General features: G+C 42.4%; 1 protein-coding gene across 6 annotated transcripts in view; it reads left to right on the forward strand.

Moving 5' to 3' along the window:
- MPRIP (myosin phosphatase Rho interacting protein) overlaps nucleotides 1-20,924 on the forward strand; it is a 754,399-nt gene that overhangs the window by 64,872 nt on the left and 668,603 nt on the right. For all 6 annotated transcript variants that reach the window (XM_069210054.1, XM_069210057.1, XM_069210056.1 and 3 more), the window contains exon 3: nucleotides 20,101-20,166. In XM_069210054.1, the coding sequence (XP_069066155.1) occupies nucleotides 20,101-20,166 (66 nt within the window). The remainder of the gene's footprint in view (nucleotides 1-20,100; nucleotides 20,167-20,924) is intronic.

The raw sequence follows: 20,924 nt of genomic DNA on the forward strand, positions 1-20,924 counted from the left end.
TGGTTCAGACAATGCTTCTGGGTGTGATGCGTTACAGAGACTTTTGAGTAAATCTTGAGTTGTAGTGGGTGAGATTACCATGAGAGAGAGATTGTGGATTGTTGCTATCGAATGTTCTCAGAATTTAGTCATTTTATTGTTTGGGAATTCAGACTTCTTTGCAGAATTTGGAATTCATCAAATGTTAAAGTTTAGACTTTCCTGGGGACATTTTTCTACTTTGAAGGTTTGTGAAGTATTCTTCTTCGAATGAATATAAAGCATACGTTGGAGTGCTTGAGTTTTGAAGTGGTTATGAATATCTTTCAGGCTGATCTAGCTTGTTGCAGATTTTGTTTAGGCAAAGTGATGAAATCTGTAATCTGTTCCCAGTTGTTCTAAATTGGGATACCGTTAATGAGCTGGAACATTGTGTTATTTTCAAAAATGTGTGTGAGTAAATTGTGTACTGAGGTGTCGTTGAGCAATGATGTGAATTTGTGAGAAGGCTATTTTAGTACAGAGGCCATTTTAGTTAATTTTGTGATGTGGTGTCATTTATCTTGATTTTCTGAAGAAGCTTGGGTTTCTTTAGTTTAGTGTAAGTGCTCAGATATCCATATTGTGTTGGCAGATCAGATACAGGTTGTGGGTAAATGTGTGGGTAATTTACCAGCTATAGTACTGATAATTCCAGTTTACCAGTGATGAACAAGGTAATTTTTTTTAATTAAGTTTACCCACTGATTGAATTTCTGATTGAGGGACAGACGGTTGACTTTTATAGGGTGAGCAGAGAGAAATATGAGTACAATTTGGAATTCGTTATTTTAGCTATGGGCTTGTAAATGATATAGATGATAGAGTATTTGGATGTTGTCAGTGAGCTTTGGGTATAATTGTAGAGATTGTACATTTATGTTTTCCAGACAGTCTGCACAATTTTTTTAATATCAAAACTCTATTAGTTTTATTGTAAGCATATGGCAGTCCCACTCATCGCAAACCTTTGATGAACCTCTTTTATACATTGCTGGTGGTTGCTGTCAAGCAACCCTTTTCGCCTCTTGTATTACACACAGTTGCAGAATCTAGTCCATAGTACGCCCAACATTTCCCACATATCTTCTGTGTGCAATGTTTGTTTGTTTGGAGAGGTTCCTGGTGATTTGTAGATCACTAACAGGCTTCCTTCTAGGTGACAGTTTCTGTACTCTTGATTGTTTAGTTGTTTGGCACCAGTTCTGTTAGCATGATGTTGAGTGTTGGTCAAGTTAGTATGATGAAATGGCCAATGTTGTGCTTGTTAACTAATGGCATCACAAGTTTAATTTTTATGCCTGGCTGCTGGTTTTGTGGTGCGAATAATTCATGCTAGGTGACGTGTTAGAAGCTGTTGACTAAAAAGCCACAAAGTATTGAAAGTGATTAACAGACATGCACCATTTGGCTGCTTTGTGTTGACGTGCTTCACTTAGGAAGTGACTGTTGACATTGGTCTTTTCAAAGTTCTTTACCTTCCATTTATACATTGTGTACACACTCTTTACAAGGATGTGGCCCCACCTCTCTCCCTGTGAGCCTGGCCACTCTCCAGTGTTGATGATTGTTTCTTTTCTTTCCAGAGCTGTGGCTCTCCCATACCGTTCTTGTACATTGCAGGACTGTGCATCTTTCAGAAATGTCTGTGTGAGAACTAGCTTCCAGGGAGGCTGTTGTTTTCTTTGGGTCCTGATAAAAGCTCCTGATCTCAGCTGTTCCTGAGAAGTGAGGGATGTGGAGTTGAAGATGGTAGTGCACCCTCTGACTTATCTGCAGTGGTTGGAGTGGCTTGTGGACTGGAAGTGCTTATTACCTTTCTTCAAATTTTCACCACCCCTTGACAGCCTACATGAATGCATGGTACTCTGGTGTTAGCGGCCTCAATCAAAGTGCTCTCCTACTCTGATTCGGAGGCTGACTGATGAACGTGTAAGAAAGTGCCTAATGTGAGCCCCAGCAATATCAGTGCTGTTGGGATTGCTCCCTGCCACTAAGGCAGTGGTGTTGTGGGTTAATTTTAGCACCTTGCTCGGGCACACATATTTTAGCCTAGCTGAGGCGTGCGGCCTGTGCTCTTTTATCCAGATATATGCTCTGATTTCATTTATTCATTTTAGTTCAGCTTACTCTTCAGCAGGGATGTTTTATTTTATTTTAATCAACCGTGATTCTGCGAAAGCATTGTTATTATTTTGTGAACGACATTTCATCATGTACTTCTGCCCAAGGTTGGCGAGAACGGTACATGATCATTTATCTAGTATTGCTGCCACAAGAGTTCACAAACAGGCCAACACTTAAACACATGATCACGTTGGGCCTATTTCTCAGAACACAAGCATGTTTATTATAAAAACATCACACGGGGCAAAGAAGGTTAGGAAGGTCATTCTGGCCAGGATACCCATCTACCCTGTATGCCATTCGACTAGTGACCTCAGCCTTGTCTCTATAACCAGCCAAGGAGACAGCGGGCAGACCCCTGCTCTCATTTAATGGGGGTGGGCGCTCTTCTCATGGACTAAGTATGGGCAGATGGGGCTATCACTGCTATGCTCTCGCTAGACGTTGGGGATTAGGTAGGATTCCTGTGTACATGTTATTCCAACATGCTTGAATTTGTTTCTTTTCTTTTCACCATTCGTAACAATCCTAATTTTGCTACGTCTCATTGCCATAATAATTGCAGCTCATATATTTTATCGTAGATTGCAGTAATTTCAATAAATGTATTGAAAACCACCCATATTTTTTCTTTGATCTGCGTATGTGTATATGAGACCTTTGTTAACAAAAGAGAGGGTGAGATTTGTCAACTACAACATCCCTGAGAGCTCACTGAGTGTCATGTGTCAGGCTGCACATTTGCTTTCAGTGTTTGGGTCAGGTGCTGCTAGCTAGCTGAAAGGGTTGGGTTGACAGCTGCCAAGACGGTGTGGGATTAACAGTCACCCACAAGCGGTGGTGCTGCCACCACAAATTCAGCGGTCTCGTTCCAATAACGAGAGTCCTACGACAGTGGTTGAGCTGGAGGAACAATTCCCTTATGCAAGGCCCATTTCTTTGCTTGCTTTTGTGTTTATACTTTCAGACTGCTGATGGCTAGAACCCTCTAACCCCTGAGCTTAGGGCTCTAGAAACGGTGAGATATCCTGAGATTTTAGACAGTTGCCAACAAATAATGCGTTGCTCCTCTGTATCTTCCCATTAAAAATGCTTGCCTTCTTAACCTGCTCTTGTTGGAAATTAGCTGAAAAACTGGAGCGATAAAGCAGTGTTCATCAAATTTTAGGGCTCTGTACACCTAAAAGGTCACAAGAGCTTGACACAAGGGGAGGCACAGCATGGTGGTGATTTGATGTTTACAAGTAGAGAGAAAATGTTGCATGGATCATTTGATGCATTCCACTAGACTTGACATAGAAAACCTGGCTATCATAATGACATTTACTACTGTGGAGTCTACTTTGTAGTGCATAATGAAGCAACTGCTAGGTATGAATCAGAAAAGGATAGAGTTGCAAGAGGTCTCTGGAATGTTAAATTACAGAGACGGACTCCTTTTGTTGCAAGGATGGTGGAATTTAGTGATGTGTTGCTGAAACAGTGATGAAACTAGATGCTAATGCATAAGTTAAAGTTTCTTAATAATCTGAGAAACGAGTACAGCTAAGGGTTCTCTAGGAGTTGTGTATTTCATTCCTTCATGATGCATTTCTAGGTAAGAGGTACCCACTTACCTGTGACCAGTCTTTTAACCTGTTAAGGCCCTTTCGGACCCAGCTTCCTTGATGCGAGGCTCGTACATCGCTCTCTCTCGCTCTCTCTCTCTCTCACACACTCTTCTGCTGTCCACTTTTTACCAGCTCCTTTTCTCCTTTTGTTTCACCTGATCCTTGGCCTCTACTAAGCTCTTTCACCCTCGTACCTTTCGCTCTTTCACTTCACATTTTTGTCAAGTCTTTCATCCATTTTTTTTCCTGCTTGCTTTCTCTTTCACCCCTTATGACTCTGTGCTCTTTTCACCCAAAAAGTCAGACTGCCACCCTTCACATTGGAGGTCAAGAGCCTGAGCTGTGAAGTCCCCACGATTGTCTCTCAGCTCTACTCTGTTGAATGTCTACATGACTCCACTAGCCAACATCATCTGATCCATAGGCATCAGCCTAATCTATGCCGACCACACCCAACTCATCCTCTACCTGATGTACAAAACACCAACGCCAGAGCCAACTTTACAAATTGCATGACAATGGTAGCAGAATGGGTGAGAACTAACTTCTTGAAGCTCCTCTCCCACAAGAGGGATATACTGGTCTTCGGAATCAGAGCCTCCTTGTAGGACGCCACCTGGTGGTTGACAGAGCTAGGACTAACACCCACTGACCACAGTAGAAATCTGGGGATCATCCTGGATGTCAAGCTCAACATCACCACACATCTCAATGCAGTGAGCACTGTCTGGTTCCACATCATACATATGCTACAAAAGATCTTAAAGTGACTGCCACAGAATACCAGACGCACCATCACACAAGCACTCATCACAAGAAAGACTTGACTATGAAAATGCTCTCTGCTGCACAATCTCCAAGCTTCTCCTACACAGGTGTCAGACTATCCAGAACGCCGCTGCCAGAATCTTACTCAACTTCCCACGCCGCACTCCCATCTCACATTACCTCAGAGAGCTTCACTGACTCCCAAGTCACAAACGCAGCTAGTTCAAACTCCACTGCATTCAAACAGATTCTTAGACAACACCCGCCTAACATATCTGAACTGCTGCATACATTTTCACCAGCCTGCCAAACACTGAGCCCCACTCTCACTCCCCATACCCCACCCCGCTTTCACAAAAGCAGAGAAGGAGGACGCTCATTCTCCTACATCGCATCCAAATCATGGAACGACCTCCCACAATACATCAGAGGCTCCTCCTATCTAGAGTTCTGCAAGAAGCTGAAGACTTGGCTCTTCAAATAACTCTACAGAAACCACATGCCTACACATCGGCTCAAGTACATGGATACTCTCACGGGTGATAAGTGCATTATACAAAGCGACAAAACCATAACGGAGAATAATCTAGTTCCTGAAAGGCCCAGAAGGCAAGGCTGATCACTCCTTGGTACACGTGTAGCCAATGCGGCGAGAGTGACACTGTGATAACCTTGAAAAGGTAGAAATAAGAGCTTGATTGAATATCATAGAAATTGATTGAGACCCTTTGTGAATAAAAAAAACATATACTGCTGTTCCCAGACTTGAGCCATAATTTTCTGAGGAAGAGAGCACTATTGGTCATTGAAAAGACTCTGGAATTCAAGTAGTGAAATTACCTTGGCAAACTTAAGGTAGGGGATAATCACAGAGACCACTCTTTTTTTTTTTTTTTTTCTTTTCTTTCTTTTTTTTTTTTTTTAAGGTTGAGCCTCCAGACAGCTTTTTCTAGTGCATGTGTTTTCTTGAGCTCTGCCGTTAGTGTGCTGTTTCCCCATTTATTCCCACCCCCACAGTCCATGTTACTCCTCCTTTGCTGTAAGGCCGCTGCTTTCTTAACAGGTGCTGTAATATTTACCACTCCAAAATAGACATCCACCATTTTGGTATTGGAAATTAAAAGGTGTCCTCATCATGCCATATGCCCGTGCTTTGGAAGTGCATACGGATTTGTCAGCACGCTTTTTTTTTTTTTTTTTTTTTAAATGGTAAGACAGATCGGCTTTGCCATTGTTCCTTTGGTAATGTGAACAGTAGCTGGGTCTTCATCATGTTCTTGGTAAATCTGCTATCTGGGGATTGTGGCCAGGTTATGGAGTGGAAGCTGTCTTGTGCGTAGGAGGTACTATGTTACAGAGCAGTAGGAGATAGTTCCTGTAAGTGATTTTTAGGTCTGGGATTTGACCGTGCGGTCATCTGACAAACCCTTTGTAACAATGTACATACAGTGAACTTTCGGTTCACCTCTTTCAGCTTTTGGCTTTCTTCAGCCAGCATCTATCAGCAATTGGCTTGAGGATTTGTCAATCGCTTGGCTTTCATGCTGTGTTACATGCACTGTAAATAATAGATGTTACTATTTCTCAATTTATGGTACTTAATGTACAACCTCCGGGCAAACAGAAGGCTGAGTATGTTTTGCCGACATTTGAACTTGTGTCCAACTTACTCAGCTATTCCTCAATTATGCTATTCATAGTTTCTCAACTGGGAGAAGAGTGACGCAGGACAGAGTTGCTAAATAAACTCTGCTCTGTGACATATGGCATGCACTTGAATCGGTGTTTAGCTGCTATGTTATAAACATATGGATTAAAATATGCGGAAGACAAGTAAAATAATGTTGTACGTGGGCAGCTCCTGCTAAAATGGATAGTCACACCTGCAAGTCTACCACAAAAGCTCGAGACGAGTGGCTTAGTGACAGTTTGATTTCCTTTTTAGAATACACTTTTCAGAGCTCCAAAATTGGCTATTTCTACCTACAATAGCCGTTGCCTCCACTACCACTCTTCTCTCTTGGTTTGTATTTCTCTCTCTAGATCCTCCTCTTTCCATTTTCTCTCTGCTATCCCTTCTTCTCTCCCCATTATGTAACTGCTTCATATTCTTTCTTTATTTTGCTCTCCCTCCCCATTACTATGCCCCTTTATCTTTCAGCGTCCTGGCCTTGCACCTTTCTTGTCCTTGAACAGCACACTGGGCTCCTAGTCCCTTTCAAGGTTATGCCCCTCTTGATCGCTCTCAATGTCCTTGCAGGCTGTTTGGGTGCCTACTGGATTTTGGAGTCAAACTGGAAGTGGGCAAGCCCATAGATCAACAGGGGAGAGCAAAGCCAAGGATCGCTCTGGCTCTAAGAGCCCTTACACAAGCCAAGCCTTGAAAATATTTGGCATATAAAACAGGCATGAAACATCATATTAATATATGATAAGGTGTCTTTAAAATCCAAAAACGTAGATTTCTTTAACACAGAGAAGTGTTTCACCTTAGTACTTCAGTTCATATCTTTTCATTGAGAAGTATTTATTAAAAGTGAGACCTTTTATAAATGCACTAAGAAACATTCCTGTCCTTGTCCTCTTATGACAGTGCTGTGACTGAACTAATAGATAATTCGTAGGTCATGTGTACCCCATATGCACCCTAGATTATTATAAACTGAGAAACATTAGTCTTGTAAGTCAAAAATGAGAGATTTTTTACTGTCCTTATGTTGTTCTAACCTAACCTATTTGAAGGTGTTCTCTTGTGTGATAATGAAAAAAGTAGGCGCTGTGAAATGGTATTTGTCTAGTATCACACATTTCAGTTAAGCAGAGAAGCCAGGATTGATCCCTGATTTTCCAGTTTCATACTGTGCAATTCAGCCACCACATGGATATCTCTTTCTGACATCAAAGATTATTGCAGTGCCCTGAATTCTTAGCGGAATCTACATTTTTTTTTGGGCAGTTCTACATAATGCAAACTTTGCTCATGGACATAAGATTGCTTCAGAACAAGATTACTTCCCAACATTACGCTTGTTTTTTTTTTTTTTTTTTTTTGGGGCACAGGGTGCTTTGTCAGTAATACGAATATGGTTCGCCTTCTTACATAGCAGGCAACTGTAACCACTAGACCATTTTCCATCTAGTGAAAACGTTTCCCGTCTAGGGCTTCAGATTTCAAGAAGAGAGTCAGCTGAGCCATGGCCTGGCTGTATTTCTGCCCAAACTGTAAACCAATCTCTCTGCCTCTCAGTGACCACTTTCTTCTTAAGACCTGGCTTTCACGCTCCATACAGTGCCTTTATTTCCTTTCCCTCCAGTCAATAAATGTACTCCCTGTTAATGCACCATAACTCCAGGCAATGCCTTTATGTCTCTGTCGATGCCCCCGCCTCCCTCCATCCTCAAAAAATGGCTTTTCTTTCCTGTCGGTGCCCTCGGTCTCTCTCTCGAGTGTCGTTTGGGTGCCCTCATCTTTCAGGCAGTGTTTTTTTCACTGTTGGTGGTCACTCCTTCGAGACTATACCTTTTATTTTTCTTATTTGGGGCCCCCTCCTTACAATGTCTAGTTGGTGCCCCTTCCTTCTAGACAGCTCTTTGTTTTCCTGTCGATAAGCCCACCGTTCAGCTGATGTCTTGTCGATACCCCCTGCGTCACCGGACAGTGTCTTTACCAGGCCCTACCGTGCCGACTTTGCGCGCAGTCTGAGCAGCCCCGGCTCCGCCTCTGTGATGAGCCCGGCACAAATGCTTTTAATCTGTTTTCAAAGCCTGCGTCCTCTGAATGCCCATTTAAGGCAGTACTGCAGCAGGGCCAGCAATTGGGGAATGATTGAGAGTTCCTTTCTGAAAGAATGCACTGGAGAGGCGGCCAGATCTCCGCCACGAGGACGCTTTCTCCGACGTACTAATCACCTCAGCACGTTACGTTTACGTGTCTGGGACCTGGCCTCAGTCATCTCCATCCCTCTCCGGGAAGCTTGTCGTTTCTTCCTTTTCCGTCCAAAACTGGGAAAACGAGGGACACTGTACTGGATCTTCCTGTGCATTTTTCTTTTGTTTCTTTTTTCTTTTTAATGTCCTAATGTTTTGTATATAAGAATCACCCACTTGCTGCCTTGTCAAACCCATAGTAGGTGTAATCGCAAAATGTTAAATAAACTTAAACAGGCCACACAGCTGACCAACCTGCGATTTGTATTTAGAATTGGGAAGTATGTCCAAGCTTTTATCGTCCTTATAGAATTAGTGCTATGAGCCATCAATTCCTGCGGATTTCGCAAGAAACATAATCTCTGTGAAGATGAAAGCCACTGTTTTTTTCATAAAATGCTTAATCAAAGAAAAGCAATCTACAATATTTGTGCAGTTTCATGTAAGTGATGACGTTACTTGTTTGAAATGCTCTTAAAGTGCACTATGATATTTTAAATAAGAAAGTATTTGAAAACTGTCCACTTCCGTTTCTGGCTCGAGAACTCTAACTCCAGAAGCCAGCCATGTAGACACTGTCACAGGCACATAATAACACACGTAGGTGAGTATGTCCCCACATCCATAGTGAGAGACGAACCAAGAGTCTGTCGTGTCTCATAGAGCCAAACCATGATCCCAGCCGGCACACAATAAAGTATGTGTTTTTAGTTTGCTAAAACACTCTGTTAAACGTTGTAGGAAATTATTTATCTCCCTCATTTGTGTCTGCTCCAACATTTGGCAGCCAAGCAGTATAAAGTACAGCAATGCTTGCGGAGGATTACACAATGTGGTCACACTATGTGCAGTTCTGGCACAGAATTTACAGAAATGGGCAATGCCATGTTCATAAGTTGCTTATAAGTTTGATGTATTTTGGTGTGGAATACGAGGGCGCCAGAATCTGTGTCAATCCAGTATCCTTGCATCAACATCTGGCAATTCCTAGATTCATAATGGGTTTAAACCAAATGGACTTGAACATTCAGGTTTTTTTGGGGGTGGGGAGGGTTTTTATTTAAAGGTGGGCGTCAGGTGGTCAGAGCAAGGCCAATGTATGGGTAGCATTGGACTAGGGTCTGTTTGCTTTTGTTTTCAGTTTTCTACCCCTACAGCAGTTTCACCATGGCCCGGAGTACCTCTTTTAGTGAATGATTCTATGACAACACCTTCACTCTTATTTATGGCTTTAGTGAGTTGAGACTATTGGTGATGATTTTTTTTTTTGATGACGTAGTGCAGTGATACTATTGGCTGTGGGCAACAACTGAACTTGTTTGCTGAGCATCTTTTTTTGCATGTGTACAAACATGTTGCTTGCCTTAGATAAAGACAGACTGTGCAACCCCTTGTGAGCAACTGTTGCTATCTAAAAGTGTGGTTACTTGGTAATTTCACTCAACTATGTTTTGAGAGCCCTTGTAGGGTCTAACGTTATTAGATTCCTAGAGTGTTTTTTAATTGCTAAAACCTTTCTGCCTTGGACCGTGATATTGTATGGAGTAATTTAAATGGTCAATTGCCACCTAAAAAATGGTCACTTCAGTGCATAAAATACTTACAGCCCGAATATGTTTTACAGTAACCAGTGCATCGACATAGAAGAAAAGAGCAGGAAGCTGGCAGCCCACTCTATACTTTTGAACCAATTATTTTCTGAGCCTTTGTTTCTCTGAAGCTTGCAGTGTTCAGGCATTAGTGCCAAGTGATGCAAAAAGTAAAATAGTGTGTGGCTGGCTGGACATGCAGTAGTTTTAGAGTTAGCTGTATTTTAATGTTATACTTTCAATGACCCAGCTGTCAGCTGAGTTATGTGTAAGGGTTCTTTACAATTTGTGTAAAAGGAAGTAAACACGGTGAAGTCAAAACATTGAAAAAACCAATGCCAAACTCAGGTGATGAACACCAGAGACCGCTCTGCCTACTGGAACTTCTGGGACCCACTGGCCAGCGTTCCACAGCCGACTTGAAGACTGGTGTCTTACCGGTTTTGCTGGGAGGCGTCTCTGAATGTCACGGATGTATACACTGCAGTGACATGATCTGTAATAACAAATGGAGACATCCTCACGATGGCCAAGAGGAGATGAAGCAACCTCTGCGACCTGTACCACTGCGTTAGTCATGAGTAGAATGTAGTACCAGCTGGGGTTTGTACACTATATGCAAGAGAGGATTAGATATGTTGTGTTCTTTACAGTGTTACCAGTGTGTGTTCTGACATTATTTATTAGAAGTCATTCATCAGTAGCTGCTTAGGTGTTGGACACTTTGTCGCAGCAGTCTTCAGCTCCAGCAGCCACAAAATGCTCTCCAATTCAAAAATACATTAATTAATATTCATATGGAACTGTTGCGCTCATGGTGGCAAAGTGCATGGGATCGCATTGTGCAGGACATGTTCTAAGCCCACATGGCAGTCATCCTCTTGAAGAAAAGTTCAGCAGGATACATGTTCTTCAGTGTTCTAGGGATCTAGTCCTAACCCCATAAGGGAAAACAGACCCAGATCATGACTTTGGTCCTGTTTTTTTTCTCAACATGGGTATGCAGAGATGTAGAAGTCAAAAGGTGAGCACTGTATTAGCAACAGGAGCTTGCTTTTACCAGGTCTTGGAGTCACTTTGCTTCCCAAGCTATCCTATCAGATTCAAAGTTTGGCCCAATCTTTTGAAGGTAACCAGTTCTTATAGTGTGCCTTACTGTCTCAGGCAATCACTTGGTTATGGCATTCTTTGGTGGGTGAAACTGCTACTGTACAAACCTTCTGTGCATTGCAAGCAGACCGGTCTAGTGAAAGCCCAAAGCACAGGATGCTGGTACGGGACCTCCTCCCAGTCTTTCCTGTGAGGTCAGTGCCATTTATCCAGGTGAGCTAGCCAGCTAAATTCTTTGTGTTGGTGCTAAAGCCTCTTAGGTCATCCCTTGACCTACGGGTGCTAATTTGGAGTTGCTTCGAGAGCACTAAACGATCTTTCCCCTGAAAGAAGACTGTGCATTCGAGTTTTCAGTCTCCTGTAATCAAGTGGGCAGGATGTAAGAATACAGCATGGAGGAACATGTTGAAAATCAGGAGGACCATAATGTATTTTTGCATGTCTGTTTGTGTGTGTGTGTGTGTGTGTGTGTGTGTGTGTGTGTATATATATATATATAATATATATATATATATGTGTATGTATGTATGTATATGTGTATATATATATATATATATATATATATTGAAATGTCAGCGGTAATTTTCATTTTGTGAGCACCTTGAAATAAACACACTGCCTTTGGAGATTGCTTTATGAAATTGCACACCACGGTTTGTTCCATATTTGTGCTGCTGCTTCACAAGTTGGAAAAATGGCTGCGGTCGCCCTAGGTAGTTAGTTAGGACCACTTTTCCATAGAAAAAGCATTTTTTTACTTGCCTATATCTTTGGCACTGTTTGACAAATCTTCACAAAACTTTCCCAAAAAAGTGCCCTAGTGCTTTTTTTGTTGCACAGGGAAAGTTTTGGGGTGATATGTCAATTGGGGGCCGAGAAAAAATGGGGATCAAAAAAGTTGCGTTTCCCATGTTAATTCTAATAAGAATTTGAACCCGACTACAGCCCGATTTGCTGGACAGAATGACAGCAAATTTGGCAAAAAGCTAGCTTTCCGTACGCAAATTACTTCTTCGCGTATTTGCTGTAAATCCATTCAGTAGTTTAAGAGAAATTAAAGGGAAAATAAATTTTTGTACCTAGGGCCACGAATATAACAAAATCGACCTAACGAATAATGACGAGCTCGTGCAGGGAAATGCACAGCTCTGAATGTCTGTCAGTACTTCAACCAGGAAGTGTTGGGCAGCCATCTAGGGACATGGCTTCACAGAGTCTCCCCCCCACCCCTTTCCCCCCAAAAAAAGTAAAAGTGAAAAAAAGGAAAAGGGGCTTGAATAGGGATACATTGACACATTTCGCCCCCCCCCCCCAAGCCTTGTTCTTGCAGGCAAAAAAATAAATCTGTGAAATTCACAGATTTGCTGAAAAAAATAGGGCAGAATAGTAAACTGATGGGGGGGGGGAGGGGGAAACCGCCTAGCATGCCCCGCAGACCCAGGGACCACCACCACTCCCACAGGCAGAATTTGTAAACAAATGCGGTGGGGGCTGACGGCTCCCAACCTGTTACAGCATACACTCTGCTCGCAGTGAAGGAGAGCTGCCAAATAGCTCTCCCTCGCTGCGAGTTGGAGTTTCCTGTTTCCCTGCTCGCAAGATGCAGGCAGGGAAACTGAGAAAACATTGTTTTTACAGAGAGGGAGCTGCTTTAGCAACTCCCTCTCTGTGATAGCAGTGCTGGCTCCCACAGGAGGTGGGGAGGTGGCTGCGACCATGGGGGCCTTTAGGCTCCCCCCACGGTCCCCAACTTTGTGACTGGGTACCCTGGGGGGACACCCAGGTCACACGCCTGAACCCTGGAGGATGGGGACCCTGGGGCCAAAATTGGCCTTGTGGAGGGGGGCCACGCGGCTCCTTCATCCCCCCAAAATTTTAATGTTTGGGCAGGGCATTGGGGGAATGGGGTCCCTGGGGCCAAGATCACCTATTATAGTTAGTTATATCAATTAACTATAACTCGTGCCCCCGCCATGCACCGCTAATTACCCCACAAATTACAGCACTCATGACATCTTTGATAACATCATTAATAATATCAATGTGATATTTGCAGTAACATTTTTGACAAAAAAACTGTGCATGGCGGGGGCGCCAGTTATATTTACTTGATATAACTTTAAAACAGGTGAATTTCTATGGTTTTGTACATTTAAAATATGAGCCTAACTATAACGATCCTGTAACCTTTTTTTTCTTTTCTTTTAAGGTCAATTTCTATGATTTAAAAAAAAAACTCTGTCCTAACTAAAACAACCCTGTAACCTTTGTTTTTTTTTAGTGGAGATATATTTATATATATCTCACCCCCTCCACTGAACACTTTATTTGAACCTTAGCTGCTGTCAAAATGCATTTTAGCCGCATCTGTGACCTTGATCACTGACAAAGAAGCAGCGTTTCCTACCCATATTAACAATGGATATAGCATGTGACATCATAAATAATACTGAAAACAGCCTCTCGTGGCAGTGTATTTCCAATCAAAGCTACTCAATAATTCACTTATGCAAACTAAATGACACATCGGAGAACATAAATTCATCTACAATGTGCAATACTAATTCTTATGTTTTTCAGGACTGAACATTCGTTTTTAGCATATAATGCTTTGTCACCAAATTAGGTCTTTGTCAAATGCAATATTGCTTCCAATTGAAGATCCCTTCAGATTAACTGCTGAAAAAATTACCTACTATTAAATAGTATCATTGCACATATCTGCAATCATGCTATTTAATAGCAGATACGTTTTTTGGAGAGAGATTGTAATTGCCAAAGACCTAATTTGGCATCAGCTCCTTTGTCGAAATGGATACAGGGGCTTACTGGAAGTTTATGGAGGGTGCTGACTCTGCATATGCCGAGGTGCACTCCGTTCAGGAGCATGGTGGCTGCCAGCAAACAAACTTGAAGGAATATAGATATATATTTTCAAGCACAGCCTACCTGTTTGGTGTGGTATAGATCACAATTGTTGCCTGCCGCTAACAGTATAGAGCACTTTACAGACTTGATGCTTCATACATATGGATGATTTCCCACCTAGGTATCCACCTCACTTGTATCCATGGAGTTACTTGCACGCATAGCCATGACTCACTCAATGGATTAATCAGGGAGAACTAGTAGTGCTATCTGACCAGTGAGTTTCATATAAGAAAATCTTGATCACACTACTCGAATCAGCTTCCATCAACCATTCAGAAAAGTTTAAAAACACGTAAAAGTAGCACCACTCTGAGTGGTTCCCAAGAACTTTAGCAGTACACTGTGGAGCAACATACCATGTCCAGTAGAGTACTAGCCAAGGGACTTGCAAAACCGCTCTTGTGCATCAGAAAACATACCAGGTCTGCCAGAAATTTTAAAGGTGTGCAGGTGATAATGTACTTGTGCTATGGCCTCCATCCCACAGACATCTCTCCACAAAGGAATGAAACAAGCTGAGTTCTAGAGAGTAAGGAACTTCATCATTGTTTGTTGATTCATGTTGAACTGGATCTTTGTCTTTCCCTCAAATAGAAAATAATCTAGAACAGATGGAACACATTGAACTCCAGTCTCTTCAGTAACAGTAGGCACATACAAGATGCCTTTATCTGGGGTGTCTTTATCTAGGCAGTATTAAACGCTATATTCCCAGCATGACTTGGAAAACCTAGACCTGACATGAATGAGTCTCCTCATGGTAGGCACTGGAGTGTAGCTCTGTTCAGTACATTCCTCATTTAGGCTCAAAGTTTGCTCACTGAATATAGTTTTTTACTTATTACCTCATTAATGAAAACGGGGAGATGCAAGGTTCCTTTAATGAACTGGTTACTTATCCCACAAGAGTTCTATCTGTGGATTTGCCACGGTCCGTCACCAACCCGTGGGCTTCTAGGGGGTGTAGTCTCTTATTGTAGGTGGAAGTCCGCAACTAGGTTTTTTGGGAGGACACTGATGTGCTAATACTGCCTGTACCTCTTTCAAAGGCTTCCACAATCCTACCACTTAAAGCCTTTATATTTTACATGTGGACACCTGGAGCCAGTTTACAAACAAAACTCTTGTGCCACTGGGTAAGAGGCCAGTTTTTCTGTGCGTCTTTCCACACTGCTCCCTAATTCTGTTGATTGACTGTGTTGTTGCCAACTTTGGAACTGAGGAGCGAGGTTTGAGTCAAAGCGTTGGCTCAACATCTTGTGATTCAGGGCAATTCACTTAATCTCCCTGTACCTTTAAAAAATAAAAAAGTGACCTTGTTTAATGGAATCTTGTGTTCATCTAAAGCACTAGAATACCTTTGGCCAAGTTAGTGCAATACAAAATGGCAAAAAGGCAGCAGAGCATCTGTATGTACAGTAGGCATGGCTGTTTTTGTAGGATTTACTTTATAAAGGCTGTTAGTAGGTGTTGAATGGTGATTTAAGCATTTGCCGCTGGCGGGTGTTGCAGGGGGTGGGGCGGCGCGGGCCGGGGGAGAAGTTTAATAAAGGTTAAATAAAATAAAAATAAACTTACCTCCGCTCCACTTTTCCTGCGCTGCCGCTGCTCAGAGCAGCGCCAGGATTGGCTGGGAGCACCCTGGCTGGGCGTTCCCAGGCAGACAGGGAGCCTGTGGAGGTTCTCTCCAGCCCAGCAACAGTGCCGGGCTAGAGAGAGCATAGTGCGCATGTGTGTTTTCTGGCCCAAGACAGCTGACCAAACATGCATGCGCTTTGAGTGTGAGTGCACAGTTCACGCCCCTCTGTGCTCGTCACCCCATGGCCCTACCCCTTTCACAACAAAGGGATAATCAACTTAGTTTATTATCCCTTTGTTGTGAAAGCTTTGCAGCTTCTGCTGCTGGCTGAGGGGGGGGGAGCCGCACTGGGTTTAAGGTGAGCCTTTATAAGAAGAAATATTTCTGAAATGTGTGACTTTAACAGCTAGAGCTTTCTACCCCAATTTATAATATCTTACTTATTTACAATCAACTGACTATGCAACTATGCATCCTGCTGTCTTCTGTGATAATTTGTTAGGATGAGCTTCACCCCTATTTACTTAAAGCTCTTTTGCTCCTTCTGCTTTGCGGTGTTGCTCTTACCATCCATCATTAAATGAACTAATGAATTTTAGTACCATATACTCACAGCAGTCTTGGCCACCTAGAGACAAGTGCTTTCAGTTATCTGTCGCTAATCCTCTCGTATTTGCCCGGTGCTGCAACAGCTAGTCAGTAGAAAAGAAAGGCTGTCAGTAGTTAGTCAGTAAGCCCTTAAAATTCCAATATGTGTAGAACATCAGCTTTTCGTCATTTATTTTTTAAGTGGCCTGTTTTCTTAATTGGCTGTTGTAATGTTGTTCTGTGATAAGGGAATGACCTAAGAGTTGGCTTCCGATGAGGTGTTTTTTAGCAGAAACTTGATGGATTCTTCGAAGAACAAAGTAGCAGTCTGTTATGGATAAACAAAGTTATACTCAAATCTTGGATGGATCCACTGAACAAGGGGCGAGAAAGAGGTCAGCAGCCAGTGTAGCTGGGAAAGCAGGCCCCGGGTACAAACTAACAAAGTTTTTCAGCAGTGCACTGAATTCTGCATATACTGTAACTACATTTGTTGCCAGAAAATACACTTGCCTCTGTACCTTTGGCTCTAGATAAACTGGGGTCATCCATGTGGTATTTGTACCTGTTGCATGGTCTGAATGAACCTTTGTTGTATACTGTAGCTCAAGCAGAGCTGGAGGAACCTTTAATCCTCTAAATCGGTGAGGAAGGATTTACATCAGGCCCCATGTCTGGTGGCTTACATGTTTTTAGCCTGGAGAGGGTTTCAGCTGTTACTAGACCCAATTGTCTAATGAGATGATTTAAATGAAGCCACCACCCAAGTAAAACCCAGCTCTTTGCAGTACAAAGCCCACTTGGAATTCCACAATCCAGCGTGAGCATAGTGGTTAAATTAGCTGTCAGAGGTCCTCCTTTGTGGGGTTTATAGTAAGTCTTGCACGCACGGCGGATGTGGAATGGAAGTGGAGATTGAGTGCAATTAAGGATTATTTTGTATTGGTTGTGAGGTATGTACATCATTTATTGAATGCAAAACCAGGAGTGTTTTTTGGAAATGGTTTTCCTAAGATACCCGTTTCCTGTTGTGTGGAAACAAGGAGTTTGGAGAGAATTATGATCAAAACATATGAGAGGATAGACGCTTTGCCTAAACTTAATAAAAATTATCTCAAACTATGTTAAAAACTACAACAGCAGGGTAAAAACACTTCCTTGTAAAATAACAGCGTGAAGCACACACTAACGATCAAAGTCCTGTACTGTTTGTTTTCGGGGAGAGAAAGAACGTCCGCAACATTGCAGTGCATGACTAGTCTGGAGCTAAAATTGGGTTCCCAATTGTGGTCACAAAATGGTTTTGCATGTTTATCTATGTTTTTGTGTTGATAAAAAAATCTCCGACCCTAAGGTGCCTCCTCTAGAAAAGGTGATTTCTGTCCTCACAAAATAAGTATTTCTGAGTTGTCAAATACGCAAATAGTATATAAACTCCTGACCACCGTACCCAACCAACATCTTCTGTAGGCATCAAATTCCAATGTTGTGTGCTGATGTAGATGGAGGGTGTGGTTGTTTATATCTGGAAATGAGAGTGCAGGGTTAAAATATGGCCCCATCGGGTAGTGATTATTTTGCAAAAACCATGACAAAAGAAAACGAGTAATGACAAAGCCAAAAGGCTAGTAGAAAACACCAGACCTATTGGCCTTATCAACGTTTGTTTTTATCTGTTAAGGGTACTAGTTTATGTTCTTCATGAGAACTTTCAGTGCTCCCCCCTGAAAGCAACATGGATCGCGGATGAAGGAGGGAATTAGGCAAAGAAGCACCTCAAAGAGCCTAAAACATGAGAGACCGCAGCATGCGACACTTAGGGACGGGGCAAGTGTTTGGCAGAAGGGTGAAATAGCAGAAAAACCACTTGCACACTCATGGAGTGGTTGAGCAGAAAGAAAAAAGTAGATCCTCGAAAGTGAGCAGTAGAAGGATAGAAGTCTACCAGTGAGACCGATGGTAAAGCGGGAATTTTCCACAGAAGGGAGAAACAGAAGAGGGGTGGGGCAAGGCAAGCCTTTGAATAGGAAGCAAGGAAATTAGAGATCCAATAAAGCCAGCAGATAGTGAGCAATGAGCGGGACAGTACACCCTTGTAAGTTCCTGATAAGCCCACAATTGGTCTTTTGCAAGCAGACAGCCTGTGCTGTCTGTTAGGTGTTCCCTAAAAAGGGAATTCATTCCTACTTAGTGCAGGATGGCCACTTTCTCCACATATCAACGCACTATGGTTGATTTTAACCCGCTTTGTACAGTTTCTATTTTTTAAATTATGGGGGAGGCTAGAAGTACAATAAAAAAATGTAATTTTAGCACACATTTGGCAAGAGCAGTGCACAATTTATAATGTATTGTGGTATGCGCAGATATACTCTAAAATGGAGGCACTCTACTTCACTTCACCCACCTTTCTACCTTTCGTTCCGCCCTACGTTTAATTTCAGTCATCTTTAATTCTTCCGCTTGAAGGAGCTCTAACTGCTTCTCTTAATCTTGTTTCATGGTTTAAATCTCCGTTAGATGTACCCCTTTCTTTCTCTGCCAGCACTTTACTCCACCAACCCACTCATTGTCATTGCCTTGATTGTTTTTGCATTCCTGGTTCTTTCCCCTTTTTGGAATGTCCAAAACCCTGCATTTCATCTGCTTTTGCTGCTGCTTCATGCTTCCGAGCTGCCGCTCAATCCCCTTTAAGCTCTGTTTACTTGTTTGTTTACTCACATCTCGTTCTCTCTTCCTCAGAGTGCCTTCTAGCCCCATCACACTTTTCTTATCTCTATGCCCAACCAAATCCTCGAATCTTCTCCAATCCCGGGTCTGAATCTTTAAAAGGCACCTGCAATTGCTGTCACTATTTCATACATCTCGTTACGTTTCATACCTGTACGTCACCTTGGCAAAAACTCTATATGGGTAGAATAAACAAACATGAACATAAGGGCGATTTTCATCACAGCCACACTGCAATAACAGAGAAAGAACGATTAACAGAAAAACTAGGTATGTAGACAACGGATGGCGAAATAAACTGCAAAGGGCTAGGGGAAAACAAATCTACCCTTACTCTGAGGTATCTAATCGCAAACTTAAAAACAGAGAAAGGTATGGATCATTAAGGGTTATGGGGCAGGGAGCTATAGGGTCACTTTGGGATCCTCTTCCCTGCATCACAACGTTGACCCAACCTAGCTTTGCTAATTTGTTTTCATCCCTGATGAAAAGTAGCTATTTAATGTACTTGAATCATGGTGGCTTGCCTCATGTTCGAATGGGTCGATTCTCCAAGGTCGACATTGTTCTTGATTGCGAAGTTCTGCGTTTACGCCCTAGTAAGGTTCTGTAATAATTAACTTTTGAATTCCACAGCATGTCACAGTAATGCCATTTCTAAGCATTGCAAATAGCTGGTGGTATTAATATTCAGTTAAACAGTAGTCCGTTTACCAACCACTGAAGGCAGAGTCTGCCTTGTTGTCATTAAAACTCATGATTAGGAGATCAGTGGAGAAGTCCTAGGTGAGCGCTAACTCGCAGTGCCATCTTGAAGGCATATTCCTTCTTGCTAGCATCACAGCACCTGACACCCCAAGTTATATCAGCATCTTATATTTTATATGGGATTTTCTCCAGTAAGATGTTTGAAGCTTACAAATACAAAGGTAAAGTGAACCTTACACAATTATACACCTCTTGTATACAGTGCCTTGAAACGTGATTTTTGAAAAGTGTCCTCGCCTGCTGCGCTCCCCACCCTAAGCTGTATGTATCCTTTGTGAAATGTATTCAGGCATGAGAGAAGAGGTGCCATTGTTCGCTCAGTTCTTCATTTCACCCCCTGTGTATTGCTTTCCAGAAATGGCAGCGGAGGTTCTTTATCCTGTACGAGCACGGGCTCCTGCGGTATGCCCTTGATGAGATGGTAAGTGATCTACATCTTTCTACACGCCATGTTAGCTGGCCTTGGCGCGCACAATGGAGCTCTGTACCTCCCTGGTGCACTTACTTGGCACCTGCAGATCTGTATTGAGACCCCATTCAGTGCCTGTGAAGACATCAGATTTAAAGTAGAGGGGGTGGGTGTCGGGGCCAGCAAAACTTTATTTTGAAATGTCAGATACTTATTTTTTTTAATGCATGCTCAGAAGCGTTATTAATCTCGGAAACATGTCTGTTCAGTTTCAGAAGAGTTTGATTTCGGTTTGATCGGATCCAGAATTGTGTTTTTTGTGAGCCTGGTTACATTGTAGCTTGCTGTTTGAATTGTATGTGCTGCATAATTCAGATGTTTGGATACAATGGAGTGTCTCAAATCATGACAATCTGTGCTGTGAACAATGGTCCAAGAGTTGAAATATTAGTCATCTGTTTCATTTTCGTCGAAACTTTGTTGCTCTCTCAGTTCTAGACAGACCTGTACTTTATAGGACACTGCCCTTTTTATTGCACCTCCTAATCTGATGTAAAACAAACATTGAATGCAATCAGTTCTCCATCATATGACCAGGAGCCTATTTTTTATTTTTTATACTGCCTACAGACAGCTGTAGCTGGTCGTTGTTGATGACCTGTTGTCTTCACTACATTATCCTATGTGCATATAATATGCTTTGGGTCAGCCCCTTGCCCTTTGATTGGATGGCGTTCTTGTCTATCTAGCCACCTGCCTATTTTTCAGTG

The sequence above is a fragment of the Pleurodeles waltl genome, chromosome 10 (genome assembly GCF_031143425.1).
Source record: "Pleurodeles waltl isolate 20211129_DDA chromosome 10, aPleWal1.hap1.20221129, whole genome shotgun sequence".
NCBI lineage: Eukaryota > Metazoa > Chordata > Amphibia > Caudata > Salamandridae > Pleurodeles > Pleurodeles waltl.